Source organism: Pteronotus mesoamericanus, unplaced genomic scaffold (genome assembly GCF_021234165.1).
Source record: "Pteronotus mesoamericanus isolate MK-2021 breed Mesoamerican mustached bat unplaced genomic scaffold, CSHL_Meso_final contig_1, whole genome shotgun sequence".
Lineage (NCBI taxonomy): Eukaryota > Metazoa > Chordata > Mammalia > Chiroptera > Mormoopidae > Pteronotus > Pteronotus mesoamericanus.
This window is the reverse complement of record NW_026554998.1, coordinates 440,162-460,018: the sequence shown is the minus strand read 5'-3', so window position 1 is coordinate 460,018 and position 19,857 is coordinate 440,162. Positions and strand designations below refer to the sequence as shown.

General features: G+C 47.1%; 1 protein-coding gene across 3 annotated transcripts in view; it reads right to left on the bottom strand.

The window, feature by feature from the left end:
* The window catches only part of CPEB4 (cytoplasmic polyadenylation element binding protein 4), a 53,925-nt gene extending 49,266 nt beyond the window's left edge, over positions 1–4,659 (bottom strand). For all 3 annotated transcript variants that reach the window (XM_054567618.1, XM_054567674.1, XM_054567754.1), the window contains exon 1: positions 2,098–4,659. In XM_054567618.1, coding sequence (XP_054423593.1) covers positions 2,098–3,222 — 1,125 coding nt within the window. In that variant the 5' untranslated portion in view covers positions 3,223–4,659. The remainder of the gene's footprint in view (positions 1–2,097) is intronic.
* Positions 4,660–19,857: the final 15,198 nt, after the last annotated feature.

Genomic DNA, 19,857 nt, shown 5'->3' with positions numbered 1-19,857 from the left:
TGCAACTTTTTTTATCATCCTACTATATTTTAGCCAGGTATGTTGACTCATCCCATCCATTCTCAGCACTATAGACAATAATTCTAAGGGAAGAGTTAGTTTCTAGCAATATATTTTAGTATCAACTTTAATCTAGTTTATTATTATTTCATAAACCAGCTTAATCTCCAAAGAAATCAACTGATGGAAAGATTTCACTTGTTAAACACATTCTATTAACCCCCTTAAAAATATTAGTCATGTGCATACATGTATAGTTTATTCATTTTCTGAAATTATTTTCCCCAAAGCAAACCATTATCAAAGTCAGTGAACTTAGAATGGAAAATAAACCATGAAGTTATTCCATCAGCGTATAGCAGCAAAATAAAAAAGAACAGTGCGTTCAATATTCAATTCTGAGCCAATCTTAATCCAGTTAAAATGTAAAAAATGCCATCTTGAATTTTTAAAATTAGCAATATATGAATAATTCATAAAAGTTGCCTTTGCATTAAATTTCCCTTAAATTTGTGCTCAAAGAAATATCAAAACCAACTTTTTAAAAATCGACTTCATGAGACTACTGCCAATGTTGTAAACAGCCTTTACCTGACAACTAAAAACACAACAATTTCTCTCTTCAGTTTGAGTAAAATCCCTTTCTAAAAACAGAGGCCAAAAGCTTTTTGATACTTACGCAAAAAATTATTTTTAAAAAAATCTAAAACTATGTTTAACCAACTATTTTAAGTTACATCCTAACCACCACACTTGCATCCTTATGGGGGGAATATTTACTTCCTTGGAATGACAGTGTTTTCTTTGCAAAGTTCCCCCACCACTAAGTAAACTATTAATTAAAACAGGTAATTCTGCACTTCATCTGTTTTAGCCCTTGCAGAAAGATCTCTAAAATGACACTCCAGCTATAGCACATACATATATGTACATGTGTATATACAGATATATTTGTAATCCTTGTTTTTTTAATCTAGAGTTTGTACTCTTCTCAGCTGTGCACTGTTGGGCAAGTTATTATATTTTTCTGATACTCAGTTTCCTCATCTGTAAAATGGGAAAACGACTGAACTTACCTTGCAGGCTTGTTGTGAGGACTGATTCTATGTTAGCTTACCATCTCATATAAATTTCCTAAACACATATAAATGATCATGCGTCCAAAATATACAAATTCAGTGGGGCATTTGATGTCCAATGAACTATGAAATTCCCTGTATCTCATATCTATCAACTAGACTGGCTGCTCATTAATTCAAAAACATCAAACAATGTGACTCTTGCAGGACGAGGATACACGGGTGGCAAGGAGGACAAGCGCTCTTGGCCCGGATCTATTATTAGACACGGTTAATTATCTACACCCCTAGTGTTAACACTGGAAAAGAAACAAACGGGTGAGAGTCATCATTAAAAGAGTCACTCTAAGATCTACAGTTGCACAGTATTCAAAATAAACAGGCATGAAGAAAAGACTGAAATAATTTCTCTAGCAGGCCTTGCTGACACATGGCAGGTCAGAAACTGCAAAGAGGTTTACAGGGAAATTAGTGAGTTCAGACTGTTCAGACTGCATGGTCCAGAGAGGTTCCAGGTTTAAAATGCAAGCAGAGAAAAAACTACAATTTAAGAGTTGGTGTCTAGTCACTCACTACCTTATAGCGGAGAAAAATGAATTTTTTGGTTATACAGTTTCTGCATACAGGACAAAGTGCTCATCAGTTTCCACAGTGAAAGACATTTGTACCTCTGTTATTTACTCTCATGTAAATAAGTAGGGAAAAACCAACCCTGATTCTCTTGTCAGGCTAGAAAGGTATTGCAGTTAATAATTACGACATCACTAACTACCTGGTATGAATTATGCCAAGTCACACAATTATCTATGGGGAGATGACAATGAGAAATTTACCCAAGAAACAGCTTAATATTTTGTTCCAAATTACACTCCGTCCCTGCCAAAATAATGTCTGGTAACGAACTCATATTCTAAGAAGAGCTCTGCTATGAACACAGACAATTCAAACTCTCTTAGTTAGATACCACACCATGCCATTTCCTTATTCATCTTAATCTATTAGTGGAACATAATCTTACCGGAAAAGGAAAAATGTTGTCAGCCCTGTTCAAGCTGTCTTCCATCCAGGACTTCGGAGCAAAGGCAGAGCTGGGGCGAGCGTACTTCTGGAGCTGAATGTGATTGCTTGCAAAATTTTTCTTCAAAGGCGAGATAGAGTTCAGGGGCGTTATTCCTCCATTCAGCCCTCTGCGATGGTCGCGGCCTTGGGAACCTCCCCAGCCACCATATCCACCACCTCCTGGGCTCCAGGAAGAAGAGGGTGTAGGAGAGGGGCTCTGGTAGCTGCTCCATGGAGAGGGGGGTTTGTTAAGATTATTCGCCAAATGAGGCAGCTGGTTAAAAGCAGCATTTCTGTGTGTGAAAGGTGGCGGGTGGGGGCTGGCAGGAGACCTCCTTTGCTGCTGATGCTGGCTGTGATGATGCTGGAAGTGAGGGTGGTGAGGGTGGTGCTGGGAGAGAGGCCCGATCTGAGGGGAGAAGCTGCCTCCGAAGCCAGGGCTGACGTGATGGGGAAAATTTTGAAACAACAGAGCACCGTTATTAGCTGAAGCAGCTGGGACCCCTCCCTGGTGAAAGAAACTGGCATCTTCGTTGATGACTGTAGAGGAGGAAGGCGCGATCGCGGCTGACCAGTTACTGAAGCCAGTAAGGGACGCCGCACTGGACGTCAGGGGTTGGGTGGAAGTACCTAGCCCCGCGGCTTCCTGATAATCAAACCCTGTCAACACTGGCGATTCGATTCTGATTTTCTCCTTCCCGTTGCCATTTTCTGAAGAATTGTCCCCTTGATTTTCTTCAGATTTTGCCTTCTCGGTTTCAGGCAGTATTCCAGCTTCCTGACCTGGACTAGGGGAGAGCTGCTGCTTGTCCAAAGGGTCCTGCTGCTCCTGTTGCTGACTTTTTGCCTTTTCTGACCCCAGGATCTCATCCTGAATGTTGTGGGTAGCGGGAGCAGGAAAGAGCCAAGCTGACCCGGCGCTGCTGCCATTGGCAGCTGTGTTATTATTTATAAAAGCAGCAGGGCTGGGGGTGGCATTTTGGTGATGGTGTGGAGGCTGCAGGTGCGGATGGAATCGGACTGGAAAAGCAGATTTATTCCCAGTATTGCTTTGCACTAGCACTCCAAACCCGTAATCCCCCATTTATTATTTTTAGGAGCAGAATCTTACAATAAAAAATGACAACCTGATGTCTCACGCCTTCGTATGCTCTACCCAAAATTTGTTTGTTTGAAATGTCTTATTTATAGCTAGCTCAAAGATCGCAGCTTATCACCCTAAATAGTTCTGATTTGGAATTCTGGTCTCTGAAAGAAAAAAGAAAACTGAAAAATCAAAATCTCTTAAAACACTGACATGAATCCAACTGGGCTTATTTCTACGAGGGAATAAAAACGAAGAGGGTAAAAATCAAGTCTTTGGTTAGTAAAATAGGCGCTTTCTTTTTCCAAAGGAAAATGTACATGAATGACAAAAACACAGCTTCTCAAGCATCTATAGATGTAGAAGAATAAGCATTGCGCGGAGTAAAAATATATATATATAATTTAACAATCACATATGGTCTTCCTCAGCAGTTTAGATTCACTCACATAAAAATTAGAATAGGGCTAAAGGGGAGAATACGTTCTTTTCTTGGCAGCTTGGTTAAAAAAAATCAGGAATAATTTAAGAACATTATATATTATATATTTATATATATAGATTATATTAGATTATCTGGGGTGGGAGGTGAATTCCTGGTTGCGGGAGAGGAAATCAGCATTGACTAATGGAAGGATGATCGCAGGGAGGTTTCTTCTGCTCCTGGTCCTGTTTCTGCTCTTTCACGGGGTGCAGTTTTGGCCTCTGGGGCTGTTCCTGAGGCTCTGGGTGCAGATCTTGCTGCGGTCGCTGTTCCTGGGCTCCCCCCGGCTTCCTCTCCCCCATGAAATGGGTTGGAAACACCCGTTTCTCCCTCTGAGGGGGTCGCGATCAGGAAGGATTAGCAAGACTCGACGAGGAGGACGAGCCGGCGGCCCGGGGGTGCGGGGACCAAGGGGGCGACCTGGAAGGTCCTGCGGTTTCGGCCTCTTCCCCTCTCTGCGGCTCCGGGGTTTTTTTCCCTCATGGGACCCAGGGGCGGTTTGTTCAGTTCTCTCAGTTCGATTCTCCGCAGGGGGGCAAAGAAAGAGGAAAAAAGGAAAAACCCACTAGTGTAGTTATCCTAAAAGAGAAGGGCCTCCCCCCTTTGCTCTCTCTTTTTTTCCCAAGATTTTTTTTTTCAAAAACTGCAATTTAGAAGGCTTTTGTTTCTCCTCACGGTTGCTGGGCCGTCGTCGTCGCCTCCGCCACCGTCTCTTTACCCCGGTCCCGCAGTCCCCGCGGTCGTTGTTGCGGACTCCGCCTGGCTCGTCTTCTCTCCTTTTCCCTCCTCTTCCTCCTCTGCTGTCGCCGCTGCCGCCGCCGCCGCCGCCGCCGCCGCCGGCGCCACCGCCTCCCGGTGCCCGGGTCCCGCAGCCGCGGCTGAGTCCTTCTCCTCAGGACCGAGCCGAGTGAAATGACAACCAGCTGGAAAGACCGAGAGACACTTCCGGTTCGAAGAGGGAGGGGTGGGGTACGGCGGACACACCGCCCACCTGCCTAGAGACCAATCAGCTGTTAGAGTTTAGAGGAGGCCACGCCCCCCATTTAGGTCCCCTCCCAGGAAGGTCGAAAAAGTCCCTCCAGAGACTCCCCTTCCGTCTGCGCCTCGCCCAGTGAAGCCGCCTGCCTGGGACCTGCTCCCCAACCCAGAGTGAGCGCAGCCGGTCGCCATCTTTAGTGTGGGCAAAGGCCTCCGTCGCTGTTTGTCTTCTCTAACCACGCTTCGCAAGAGGAACATGTAGAGATGCGCAAAAGAGAACAGATTCCTTGAGCACCACGAAAAACAGTCAAGGTGTTGGTGATCGGTGCTGGGGATCGGAATGGCGACCCTCGAAAACGCGGATGAACGGAGGAACTGCCCACAGTAAAGGTGGTTCCCCAGGCGTCACTTGCTTTGGTTCGAGCTCCGCCCCAGAAGGAGTCTTCCCAGCAGTTATGTGGTGCCTAGAACTGCGTACTACGTCCCTCTCCTGAATGTAGACCTCACGCGGGACTCTCCCTTCACCTCCCATTCCCCCATCGCCATCCCCATCCCCACCCCCACCCCCAGCCTGGCTTAGCTCTGGTGCAGCCTGTCAGGCGCAAAGATACAGCTGCCATAGGCGCCGGTGGCTGAGCCCTCATGTCCTCCCCTTTCTAGTGCACCTTACGCGCTGAAGGAGAGGGACATTTTCAAAACAAAAATCTTGCAATCCTCACCTGCTCACATCTCTTCTTAGCCTGCCCATTACCCCGCCTAAGTTTGGTATTCAAGGCCTTTGCACGTCCGTGGGCAGTAAATTATAATGTCTCACCTCCCTCCAAACATCCCACACCCTTCCTCTCTTCTCCAACTGGCAAACCCCTATTTAGTTTTAAGAATCAGTTCAAAAGCTACCCACTATGTCTTCTGAATCCTCTCTGAGTATCCATGACCCTGTGCACATCACATGCTTTTTTTTTTTTTAATCACAATATATTGTAATGGTTGCATTGACCGGACCTGTGCTCAACTGTGGGCTCTTTGAGGAGAGGACCTTGTCCTTCCTGAATGACAGGCCCTTTTCCAAGTCTGAATTATTGCATTCCTTCTGCCATTTGGTTTAGAGCTCACATCTCAACCTTTCTTATGCAGGTTATTGACTTGCTGCTCAAGGGTATGTCTTGTTCGTCTTTGTGCATCCCCACCGCTTGCCTCCTTGACCACCATCGGGGCGTAGGTTAACGCCTTGCTTTCAGCACAAGCTCTAAAGATGTTGAATAAGTGAGTGTTTTCCTTTAGCAGGAAATTAAACATGAAAAAAAAATATCAGAGTAGAACCAGAAGTGACTATGAGAAAAGAAGGGATAAAAGATCAAAGACTTTTAAGGAAACTCTTACGAACAAAGGGGGCATCTACTTCATTTCTGTAGCCTTCCCTCAATGGCCCTGACTTCTGCCGCCTCAGTTTCTCAACCCTCCAACACTTCCACATAGAACACCTGTTAGAGCCTTAGTGATTTTATTCCCTTTCATTGTGTCACAAGCCTGAATCTTATCTCTGCAACTCTGCTGCAAGTGTTGATACCTGGAGCACAGGGATTGGGTCTTACTCTGCTGTTTATTCCCCACAACTGGACATACCTTGAGACTTAGCGGGTTCAGTTAGGGGTCATTTCCTCCAGATTGGTTCCCAATGCCCCTGTCTCTAGCACCTTATACATTCCCCTTTGTAAATTACTGCTCATTGTCAGGGGGTTAGTTTCTTGAGGGCAAATTTTGTGCTCAATTTATCTTTGTGTCTCTGGTAGCCAGCAGATTCAGGACATGTTTATTAAATGAATGAATGAATGTTCAGTGCCCAGTAGATGGCTGAGAGTCTTTTGGAGCTACCAATTCTCAGTGGCTAAAATGGCAGCCATGGCTTAGAGCAAAGAAAACTGAATATCATTGGAATCTATGCACCTGAATTTGAATCCCAGCTCTGCCACTTCCTGTTGTACAGCCCCAGGCATGCCCTCTACAAGCCCCTGGCTCCTCAGAGATAAAATGTGAATGATATTTCCTCCTGCACTGGGTTGGTAAATTACATGAGATACATGTGAAGTGCTGGGCTCATAGGAGGTTTTCAAAAATGTCAGTTCCTTATTAATATATTAAATGCAAAGAACTGCTCACAGATGTCTTTTGCTCAGTAGCAGCTGCATGCATGAGTGAATCCAGGAACCTGTGTGGGTTTGTAGAGGGAGGAGGCACTCCCTAGCGACAGCCAGGGTGCTTCTAAGGCAGTCTGGTCCTTTAGAGCTGTAACAATTGTGGGCAGTGGGGCCGGGCTGGGGTTAAGCTAGAGTGATCCATTTGGATGCCGCACTCCTGGTTAGGGACTAGGAGCGTGGGATACGGAAGGGGGAAGCAGCTCTCTTGGTTCAGTTGCCTACTCAGAAACCCAGGATACCCAGCTCAGGGCTGCCCTCCTTCAAAACATTCTGGCCTCAGAAACTGTACCAGGTAACCATGACAACAATTCAGCGGCTCCATTTAGGATCTCCAAAGGGATCTAGTGTTGCAGGGTTCTGCCGGCTTGAACACTCTGCCGGCAGAAGAGGGCCCCTCCCATGAGGCGAGCTCACTGGGAAGCTTTTGGGTTGAAGAGAAAGCAACCTCTGCCCAACCATTAAGGTGCTGCTAGATTTTTTTAAGGAGGGGAACAAAACAAAACAAAACGTCCCTCCTTGTCCAGCAAGGGGCTGACACACCTTTAGAGAACTTGCAGGTTGGTAAATACACGGACCCTGCTGGCTATTGCCCAGCCCCCGCTGGGGTTTGAGGTCAACCACACCCCAAGCCCGGAGCCTCCCAGGAAGCAAAGCCCTAATATCTCCTTCACCAGCCGCTCTTAAAGCTTGGCAGGCGATATCAATCTCACCCCATAATCACACAGAGTGAACCCTGCCCCACTCCAGCTCTGAGGTCCTGCACCGCTGCCCTTGAAGCTGACGTTGTCACCCTTGTCCCAACCACACACACCCGAGCTCTCCTGGGGCCCATCTGATGCCTTCGGCAGTCAGGGCTGCCCCCGCAAGCCGCCCAGGCTGTGCGCCGTGCAGCTCCGTAAGGCACCAAAGGCAATGATGCGCATGCCGCCCCTTGGAGTTGCACAATGCATCAGCCCGGCTTCGGTTCATTCCCGTGAGACACAGAGCACACTGTGGAATTATGACACCCATACCCACAAAACCACCAGATACGACCATAAATTATACATGAGCACATGCTCATCACAGGCAGAAATATTTGAAACAATGGATCCTTTTAGAGGTGGTGGCCCAGGCGCATTCTGTGATGGAGCTGAAGGGCACTGTGTCCTTGGTGTTGTTTTTGGTTGTGAGCACAGCGAGAAGACAAGTCTGGGCAGGCACACGGTCCAGTCCCTAAGAGATTAACACCCAGCAGCATTTGCCTAGCGGCCGTAATAAACCTTTTAATGTAGTGGTGGAATATATAGTTTAGTAAAACTAAAAACAATGTAATGAGTTCAGAGTAAGGTCTGTGGAGGCAGGGGAAGAGAGAAGAGTGGAGTTACTTTTGGAATAGTACGTGGGAGCTCACTACTGGAAAGACAGAAACAAAACCCAGTCCCTAAAGCAGGTTCCATTACACCACGCCTCTGCTCTTCACCCTGGTTCAACATTGGAAAGTGTGCATGTTTACTTAGAAAGCACCACTGTTTTTTTAGCAGTTCATTGCTGGATTACATTTTCTCTTCTTGTGTGTTGTTTTGTAACCCTCTGCATTTTAAACAGTGTTCTCCTGCTTTCCCATTTAAAGTGTTACCATCAACACGGTGTCCGTTGTGGACAAGCCACTTGGATGGGGAGCGGGGAAGCCAGTTCCTCCAACGCGTTTTTACCGAACGGTTTGGAAAGGTCCCGGACACGGGCACGCTGCACTCGGAATCGCTGTCTCCTGGCAAGACTTAGGGGAGCTGGGACAGGGGGCTGGCCTTCCAGTGACGTGCATCGCACGGCGTGGCTTGGGCTCCTTTGTGGCTCCTGCCACCTATGTGGACGAGCTGCTGCCCCAGATCCCCGCTGGCTGCTCTGACTGGAGACACTTCACTTCTCTGCGTCAAGGCCGTCGCCATGCTGCCGGACAGCGGCCATCTCACACCCTGTGGCTGGGCCGGAGGACTGTCACCCTCAATGCTGTAGAACAAGCAGTTTTTCAGAGCTTGCAGGAAGACGCAGGGCCCAGGGGCCGGAGAGCTGGGAGTCAGAGACCAAAGCTGTGGCTCCGACATAGCCACCAACTCAGTCTCTGGTCCAGTTTGTCCAGTTCGATGATTTCCTTTCAGCCAGAATTTTTATGACCAAAAGAGTTTCACTTCAGAACCCTTTAGCAATGAGGGTTCAAAGAAAGTCTTCTATTAAAACAAACAAACAAACACTAAAGCTGCTCTTTTCTTTTTATGTCCAAATTGCTTGCTCCCTGTTTTTGGAGTACATGTATTACTAATGAGCAGTTGTAAGAGTTGATTCGTGAGCATCCAGCTTCAAACTTGAGTGTGCTTTAGTTCCCATGGGAGGCCATAAAATGCCTATTCCCAGGCACTGCCCCCTAGAATTCTGATTACGGTTTCTCATGGTATTTTTCTACAAAAAGTTATAAGGTACAAGAGATTTTCTCATCATAATGTGAAAGCACAGAAACACCAAAGGAAGAATGGCTAAAACAAAAGAGTTCTTCTCGCACATAAAAGAGATCGGGAGAGTCAACGCAGGGCTGGTGGGGTGGTTTCAGGAAGTCATCAGAAACCAGCTTCCTTCCAGCTCACTCTTTCTCCCACCTCAACCTGTAACTTCTGCCTTTTGATCTAAGCTGGCTGATCAAGCTCCGGCCATCACATCCGTATTCCAGATGGCAGGCAGGAGGAAAAAATAAAGAAGGGCATAGCCCTTGTCTTTGAGAACACTTTTCAGAAGACATACACGTCACTTTCGTCTTCCTCCCTTTGGCCAAACCTTGGCCATATGGTCACAGCTAATGGCAAAGAGGTTTGGAAGTGTGGTCTTTATTTCACACTCACGTCCTTATTTAGCAGTTGATATTCTATGGCCAAAGAAGAAAAGGGAGGTGGATATCAGAGGGTGGGGCCCTTAGACTCAGAGAGGTTTAATAACTAACCTGAGGTCTTGTAGCCACGTCAATGCCCTCGCTGTGCCATTGAAGAAACCAAGGCCCTGGGAAGTTCCTTGTCTAAAATAACTCCGTTCTTTTCTCTGGGTATCTGGACTCCGAACTCTTTCCTCTGCCCGGCGGCTCTCAGACTTTAATGCATCAGAATCCTCTGGAGAAGTGGTTAAAACAAAGCAAAATTTCTGATGGGAAAGGTATGGGATCCAAGAACCTGTGTCTCTAACAAGCTCCCGGTTGACGCTGGTGCTACCGGTTTGGTGAACGCGCTGGGAGAGCCGGCGGTCCACAGGCTACCCCATCCGGGTTTAACAAGGGACCTTCAATTCTTCAATTCAGTGTGGCCAACGGAACCCATCACCTCCCCCACAGCCTCGGCCCCAACCCATCTCTTCCAGCTCACCCAGTGGGGCTGTGGTTCGTTCTCTGACTTGCCTGTGGGAGCCAAACGTGGAAGTCATCCTAGACCCCTCCCTCTCCTTCTCCAGCTGCTAACTGGACCACAGGCTTTCTTCATAATCTTTCCTCAGCAGCTCCTCTTTCTCTCCATCTCTGCTTTGGTTCAAGCCTAGTCATTCCCCATCTGGACCCTTTTTTTTTTTTTTTTCCAATAAAAGCCACCTTCAGCCTTGGTACTTAGCCTTACACTGACTCTTCCCAAAGGGAGAGTCTAATCACATGAATCCCTTGCTTAAACATGTTCGGCGGCTTCTTGATGGATTGCTGACATAGTTTTCAAACCTCAGTGATTTTCGCCCCAGCATCACCATTTTTTTTTTTTTTTGCCATATTGGTGTAGCTCCTGCACTATCATTTCATAGTTATTTATTATAAGCTGGCTTACCTTTGAAGAAAACAAACTTAAATATACATTCAAGGAACTTGATTGATCAACCAAAGTAAAAAACTAGTATCCCTAGCTATAACCAAAAAGAAAAGATCACATTGAAAACAATGAGAACAAACTAATGCATTGCACTTCTCCCACATCTTGTATGCACCTTAAGTCTGAGGCCATCTTTCCCTTTGTTAGAAAAGAAAATCTGTAAGGTTAGAGAGGTGCTGAAGACTTGCTACCAACCTGGAAAGGTCTTCTTTATGTCATTCGAAGGACTGAAAGAGAATGGAAAAGGAGCTGAATTTCTCATCGTGTGACTCAAGGTGATGCTCCGCCTTGTCTGTGTGCCGCCCATAGTCGCTTCACGTGCTCCCTGGAAAGAACCTGCTGCCTGTGCGCCGCCAGATCCTTAGCATGGCATCCCATGCACTCGACGACCTGACGCGTGCGCAGCAGGTCAGCATCACCTCTTACAACTCTCCCAGGGCATTGTTCCGAGCCCTGATACTCTTGAGGTCCCACGAACTTTCAATTAATCACGAATACCATGTGCTGCAAGTAACCGAATGCATGAGTAATAGCCACATGAACAATAAGAGGTTATTTTTCTCAGGCATCAAGAAGTCCAGAGACTGCTGATGCTGGCTGGCCAGTGACGGGAGCCTCTGGGTTGGAATCTCTGCGTGTTCCCCTCCTTCCCTTCGGGTCCTAAGATGTCCCCTAAGCTCCAGCCATCACGCAGGGCATTTTAGGCAAGGAGCCGCAGGCTTCCAGAAGCTGAGAGTTCCTGGTCATGCACTTTTCTGTGACCTGGGAGCAAAGGACTTTCCTAGGTGCCCTCCGACACAGTCCTTGTTATATCGTTTTGGTCAGAACTGGGCCACATGCCTTGATCTAGACCAGACCTGGGCCTAGCTTCTCTGAGACCAAGGGACCCCTACATGAAACACAAAATCAGGATTCCGCCAGAAAGGAGAAGGGGCAGTCTTTGGAGGAGCCAACGAGAGGCTTCTACGCTCAGCACACCATTGCCTTCGGCCTCCCCGCGTGTGCCCGGATGCCAAGGGCACCAGCTGTGTTTGCCAGAGGGGCTCCTCCCCCTCCTCGTGCGCCCTCTCTGGCCTGCCCGGCGCCCCAGGCAGAGGTGCTATCTTCCAGGCTGGCACAGACACTGGCCCACATAATTGGACTATCATCTAATTGACTCTTTGGATCCCTTTAGAGTTACTCCTCCAGGTCAGGCACTCTTTTCCTTGTCTTTTGTAGCCCCTGGACCAGCATTATACCCAGCACAGGGCAGGCCTTATTTAACGAGTGTTTGTTGAATTATGATTGGATTGATTTTTTTTCTTCCTTGTACACAAGTCACAAGTAAGTCCAAAAGTAATATATGTTCGGTTGAATGAGCATGCTTTGGAAAATCTTAGTGCTCTATAGATTTTATTGTTGGCGTTTTGGGGAAAATACAGAGTCTCCCAATAGCATACATCAACTTACTAGTGGCGTAAAACTGGTATCACGCCGTTGGTCTTCCGGCAAATCCTAGAGAGCGGTTTTACAAACTTGGTAAGCCATTTCAGTCTTGTGTAAGACACATTAAACAGGGTAATAGCTTCACTTGGCCGAGTCGTCCTCAGTCCAGTTCCTCAAGTGCATTAAGCTCGTCTTTACTGATACACCCTCAGTGTTAAACAGCCCCTTAATGAAGTGGATTGACTCAAAGAGATTGGAGAATGCTTGCGCTCACGCGCACACACACACAGCACACACAGTTCACCGCCCCAAAATACCTGCAGAGGCAGTAATTATCTAATATTAATGGGCACCATCACGTACAACTGGACGTGCCAGTTTCTAATGCCGCTGAGTTAACTCTCAGTAATGGGTTTCTTGAAATGGCCCGGTCCCCACAGAGGTACCTCAGGCTCAGCCGCCCATGTAAAATATAATAAACACATAAATAATGTAGCAGGGGAAATAGGTAGCATTATGCCCACACGTCTGGGCCGCTGTTATTTCAAAGCCTGGCGCTCGGTAGTTAGGAACCGCCACGGCCGGGCTGCTCACCATTTACTGAGAGTGCAAACGAGGCGGAGGCGCGCCCCGGGCCCTGAGCTCATTTTTTATTTAGAGACCTTTTTTTTTTTTTTTTTTTAATCCACTCGGCCATTTATGTTCCAAAAATAGAAGGAGGAAAAAGAAATAAACACAGGACAAATTTAGAAGTTTCGAGGCTGGTTGGAGTCCTCGTTAAGCAAGGTCTGGGGTGCATTTTCTAAGCAACTTTTTACGAACTCATAAATGCCGTGGCGAGGGTTTAAAAATTAGTTTCATTGTGTGAGTGTGTTTTCTTTTTAATCCACAAATGGTGGCTGATAAGGCAGCGTTTCTTCACATTCTAGCCTCTTTTATATCTCAGACACATTGTTTTTGCTGTGCTCTTGTATTATTTATGATTCGCCCAACATGACTTGTAAATGGACTCAACTTTTTAGCACTTCCTAAGTTTAAAAGGAAATTTTGGTGTGACTAACGTAAATAGGAATGTCAGTATAGCATACCATAAAACAGAGGCTGTCATTTATTTTCTTCCAACACACACCGAAATAAGTACATACTGAGTCAAACAAATGCCCGGTAATTACAGCAAGAGTTCCCCTGTGCACTACCTCAGAGCATCTCAAGGCCTGTCGGCGGCACTTTTAAGGAGCCCCGGCTTATTGGTTAAGAACACAAACCTTTTGAATCAGGCGAGATTGGTTCAAGTCCCTCCTCTGCCATTTGCGAGCCAAATGACTCATGAGCAGGTCTTTTTGTCTGCCTGAGCCTCAGTTTCTGCATCTGGAAAATGGGAACAAAACTGTTGAGCAGTCAGTTGAGAGGGTTCTACTAAGTCTTTTAGCAAATGTCCAAGAAATGGTAGCTCTGATAATTATTAATTTGCAATCAGAAAGATGCCGGTCATCACAGAGAACCAGCCACTGACAAATTCGGTTCAGAACAAGCAAAATGTACTAGGCATCTACCATAAGACAGGCTCTGTGGCAGGGTCTAGTGACACGGAGAGAGCCCTCGAAGGGACAGATGTGACAGCAGTCCCTGCATGGGAAGTCAGGGAAGAAAAACGTGCAAATCCGTCCATCACATGCTGACAGCTCGTGGGGACATGTAATATGTCGGCGCTGGAAGGGACCCAGGCCATTGGATTTCCACTAGGAACTGAGGGTGCATGAAATTCAAGTCTATATACAGCAATGGGGACATAGCATCACTTACTGATGGGCTTAAGTGACATAATGAATTGGTGACTATCACTTTCAAAACCAAACAGTGATCGAGAAACATATAAATGGAATTTTAATTTTCTTTCCTTCCATAAAAATCCCAGGCTGGTGGTCACAGATATTTTAGGTTTGGCCTACAGAGTAATTCATTTGTTCTTTAAAAAATATTATTTTTTACTAACATGTACATATCATACAATTTCATAAAAAAAAAAAAGCAACAAACAAACCCAGATTTGTGCCTTCTCTTTGAAGACTGGAAGATGTGTCCATCTAGACTCTCGCATACGGCAGGTCACGGCTGGAGCAGAGCAGCCGCCGCTCCTGCAGACAGGACAGCAACCCTCTTGCTCACCATAGTCCCCGCTGGCCCAGATGATAATGCTGTCCTATGACCCACGGGAAGGGGGGTCCTGCTTTTGCCCACATGCTTCAGAGGACCCACTCAGGCCCCTCTCCAGGTCGCTGGGAGTCTGCGGAGCCACTGCGTTTCAGAGGAGGGAAAGGAACGAACTCAGATGTGCTGGCCAAGGTGTCCATCCACCTGCGCAGAGCGCCTTGCTGTGTGGGCGGCCGTCAGACGTGGGAGCAGGAGAAGAGCAGATGGCATTTGCTGGGGTCGGAGGATGTTAGGCTGGGGACCAGCTCTCCCCATAGCATCATGTTTAGCTAAGGAAATCTGAGGAGTCTGAGAACTCTAACTTGGAACTTGGCGTTTCAGGTCATTATAAAGGTATATTTGTCAAGTTAGGAGACTAGAAGGCACTTCAATTTGTTAACTTGATTTATAATTGGTAAGTACTTAGACACGTGGCAAATGGACTTCCATTTATTCACTTCCCCCAGCCTGCAAACGTTAGTGGAGGTCAGGAGAGCGCCTACTGGCCTTTTCACGCCTTTTTCCTTGTCACCGGCCAGCATCAATACCTGAGTTTGTGGCTCCCGCCAGACTGAGCTCCGTGAGCGTGGGACGTGTACCCAACGTTACCACTGTATCCCTGGCACAGTCCTTGGCCCCTCCCAGGGTCTCCCATTAATATGCAATGAAGGACTATATAATCTGAGAGCTGCTATTTCTGGTTAGTTCTCTAGAATTTTTTTCTCCTGTCATATATATATACACACATATATACATCACAGATGATTTTAACTGTATCCCTTAGAAACTTCATTAATGGCTAGACTATTTTTGGTTATTTCTATTTTTCAAATTTAAAATAAATTTACATACATGGTAAAATAATCTGAAAGTTTCAAAAAAGTATAAAGAAAATCACCCATCACTCTAACTCCACTGGTGCAACCATTATTAACAGTTTGATGTATTTATTTCCAGTCCTTTTTTCAGACATTCCTTTTCATAGCTGAGATCCTACCCAGAGATTTATGGTCATCAGCTGCCATATCCCAACTATTTGGGCAGCTTCCTTCCTGCTGTTTGGCATTCCCCATGATATATTTTAGGTGATAAATTGCTTAAGAAACTTCTAGATTTCATGGAGAAATATTGAAGTGAGGAGAGGCAAACGATGTGGTTCTGAATTTGTGTGTGTGAGCGTTTCTGATCGACCCTAGTTACCAACTGTTCCTCATTTTCATCAGCGTCATGATCCCCATCACAGATCAGTTACCAGCCACCTGAGTTTTTAGGCCCTTGCTCTGTCAAGCTCTGTAGAGAGAACGCTGCACACGCTCGGCCCTTCCCTTCCGAAGGCGCCGACCACCGCGCGCACGTGCTGGCGGTGTAGTCAGTGGTCCACAGACACGGTCGGCTGAGGCCCCAAAGCCATGTGCCACTGAGAAACCGGGACTATCCAGTGGAACAGGGCGGAGGTGACTAAATTCCAAATTGCAATAAGCATGACAGGCCAGCACATAATGGTGCGTGGGGACACTGAAGAGAGGCTTCCTAACTCAGTCTGGGCTCCTGGGAGGACTTCCAAGAAGAGGTGATATTTGAGCACTGTTTAGAAAGCTGAGCTGGGACTGACAGGTGGGGGCAGGAATCGGGTGTCAGGTTGAGGCTTCCTGAGGGTGTGCCTGGTCCAGAGGAGAGCACCCTGCATTCACTGACTGTGTGCTCTGCGTCGGGGCCACGCTGGGTCCTCAGAGACGGCGGGGGCGGGCCAACGCAGGACAGGCAAGCAGACCTTCGGGTGAATCCTGCCTGAGAGAACGCTTCAGAACCGCGTCCTGATAAGCCGAGACCCAAGGCACCTAGATGATCCCTAACACAAGTAACTGAAAATGTCCTCGACAATGTGGCAGTATCTGTTAAAGTAGAAAAAATAAAAGTGCCACAACCTGGAAAGTCTATTTCTTGATTTCTACTGTAGGAAAAAAAAATTGTTCAAATCACTTGCTTGTGTAAAAGGATATGCATTTGCAAAAAGGGGAAAAATTGGGATGAACCCACGTATTTATGCACAGGTGAATGGCTGTCAGAACTAGGTTCTATCTGATGTAAATTTATATCTCTATATATACATGCACAGTTAAGTTTCCAAGACAGAGATAAAATATGATACCATTCATGTAAAGAAATCAACACACACAAATATCATGTTTTCTAAAGGGACAGAGATGTGCAAGTTGTTATTAGTTCATAGATATAAATTTCATATAAGTACACAGAGAACTAACTAAATGTATTTATAGAGAACTTTTGCTGAACTGAAAACCGTGGCTACTTCTGAGGGGTCCGGAGATTGGAGGAGGCGGTTAAAGGAGATTTAGGCCTCAACTTTTAAAATCTTTTACAAGGTGTGTGTATTCTGTGAATTGCTTCTGCAACCAAAGATTAATCAAAATAATGAAAATGTTCATCAGAACCCTCTATTTAGAAACAAACTGAGCAGCAAGAAACAAGACACTATGGTGTTCCTTCCCTGTGAGCCAGTAATTTTCCTTTTAGGAATCCATCCAACAGAAATAACCCCTGCGAGTCGCGAAGATTTTCATATAAAGATGTTCTATCCAGTATTGTTTATCGTGGTGAAGAAGAAAGGTATCATCTGAAATGTTCAATGATGGGCAGAAGACGAAACGGTCGGTTTACGTAATGGAACGCAGGGTAGCCATCAAAACCTGGTTGCGGCTGCATTTCTACTGACTTGTAAAAACCGTAACGAGATGATATTGTCAGGATCCAGAAATGTGAAGATCAGAGGGTCTCTTACACCAGACCCATGGGGATGGTGTAAGGGACCCAGGAGAGGCTCATGTTCGCCTTATTAAGGTCTCCAATTTAGACTTTTGACATGATCTCTAAATGCAGTTAAAGAAATAAGCACAGGGAGACCCTGAATAGACCCCACACACAGATGTACTCTTGCTGTCCATGTGACTTGGATTGCTGCACATAAACATTTAAAATACAATGCCATTCTCTCCCGCCCTGCTTCAGCACAGCCTCACAGACAGAGGAAGCGTCGGCTACTCCCGCAGGCCGGCTGTTTGGCCACGGGCCTAAAGGGTCAGCAGGAAGTACCCCACGTGGGCCGCTTGTGCTGGTGGGGTTATAGGATTTTTTAATGGATAGTTCTCTGCTTTTTCTAAATTTCCTACAAGGAGCATGGATATTGTCTTCATAATTTAAAAGTAGCTGCTCTGGTAAAATGTAAAGTAGTAAAACAGAAGAGGAAATGTCTTCCTGGAAAACGCGAGAGCAGAGCCTGGCTCTAGAACGTGCCACATCAGGCTGTCCCCAGGCGGACACCTGGGCAGGCTGGCACCAGGGCTGGACAGAAAGAATGCAGCTGGACTGTGACCCAGGGTCATGCAGAGGCCAGCAGGGACTTCTGCCCCCGCCCCGCCCCCCGTTCTAGGTGAGGTCAGAGTGGCAGGGTGATTCTGGTTCAAAACCGGCCCTGGCAGTTGGAGGGGGCGGGGAGGTGACCCAGGCCCCAGCACAGCCTGGCGAACCTGGGGCCCCAGGGCCCTGGCTCCAAATCAGAGCCGGAGCAAGGAGGGGCCGCTCACCGTCAGGAGCACGGCAGGCACGCAGGGCGACCTGATAAACAAATCCCTTTATCAGGGGACTTCAGGGCAGAGGATTTATTTGCACTGGTCCAATAGAACGAGAGACGACGAGAATCACTGGATTACGGAGGGTCTCCTATGAATGGATCTGGGCCCTCCTCTTGGCAGGTTCCATGTGCGTGCATATGTGTATCTGTCCCATAGTGAACACTCCTTCCCACCCCCTCCACCCCCCAAGCCTTAGGCTTTTTCTGCCCATGAACAAAGCAGGTGGAACTGGTTCTATCAGCAGAACAAACGCAAGGCATCCAGCTTCTCCCCCAGTGAGGAAACGGCTCCTGCCACCTGGCCGGAGGAGCACAGGGCACCCGTAGGTCGGGGAGCACACAGGGTGTCTGTCGCTGGCGAACAGCTGGCCCAGCAGCCAGCACCCTCTGCGCAGGAAGCGGCTCCTCTTTGCTGCCTGCCTCTGCTCAGCAAAAGCAGGTCATTACAGACACGGCGCATTTTCGCATATTAACCAAATTAAAATAATAATATGTTCTCTCCTTTCATGTGCTCTACTGATAAGCCCCAATTTATGATGGAAGCATGCTGATTAGTTAGTTTAAAAAAAAATAATTAGTCCCAGAACGCGCTTCTGAGTTGGGGACTTAATTGAATGCACGAAAATACGTTTTCATCCGGTCTTTGGCTTGGGAGTCTCTTCAAGAAAAATATTCATAAGATGCGTTCATGAGAGACAAATGATGAGGCTGCCGGATTTTACTTTTCTTTCCTTCTCACTGGGCTGGGGGATGGAATGTGAATGTTATTTCTGGCTGCAGGCTGGGTCACTTTAGAAATATGGGTTCAGGCAATAGCTCTTACACTCAATTGAGTTTTGATGTTCAGATCATCAAGAGACAAAGGCTCAGCTCAGAAGCTCCCTCTTGTCCTGCGGAGAAGTCTTTCCACGCTCTATGGCGCCTTCATTTCTGGGGCCCAAAGGTTAATCCCGGAAAGACCAGAGCGGTGGAGGCCGTCCACAAGACCAGAGCGGGCCTGTTAGATTTTCACTGTGTTCCTACAGCTGAGAAAAATCAATCCTGAGATTTAGACAAAATCTGGGTGCCTTGGCCACTGGGAATCAGAAGGTTCTAGACACTTCAAGGACAAAAGGGCCTAAGGATGATCTCTAAGGGCCTTTCACCCAAAGACCAGCTGACCAGCCCGAACCCGGGAAACTGTACCCAGCGCAGCTGCACGTTGTTGGGGCATTAAATCCTGCAGCTCATACTGCCTCGTATATTGTAAAAGCCGCCCTTGAAAACGCCTTCACTTGCCGAGCAGGGGTGGGTGGTACAGTCAGTGTTCAGCTTCCATCATCGGACTGGATCCCTGTGTCTGATCCAGCCTCGCGTGAAGCACAGGCTTGCATTTAGGGGGCGTGGAAATCACACAGAACGCTGAGGTGCTCTGGCCGCCAGAGGCCTGTCGAGGAAGAGAGGAGTGAGGGGCTGCAGAGCGAGGCTTCTCCCCCACTTACTCCAGGGCGCAGGCCACGGAGAATTCCGATGAGAACGGCCCACGCGCTTAAAACTCCATTGTTTTCCAAGCATGTGTGTGGAGTTCACATGAGTTGAACGACCCTGCTCCCCATGAGCATATGGGCTGAGAGAATGGGATTTGGTGCCAGACAGACCTGGCTGCCCAAAGACTTCTCTCTCAGAGTGTATCTGTGTTTCATTGTGTCTATCTGCAACTTGGGGGTAACAATAACCTATAAAACACTTACTGTGTGCCAGGGACTGTTTTATGCAATGTCTCCATTCCTCTAGTCTTGGCGATTTCTCTGCCTCCTCCAGAGAGGCTGGGACAATGCATTCCTGTGTAAAGGTCTGGCATAGAGACAACAC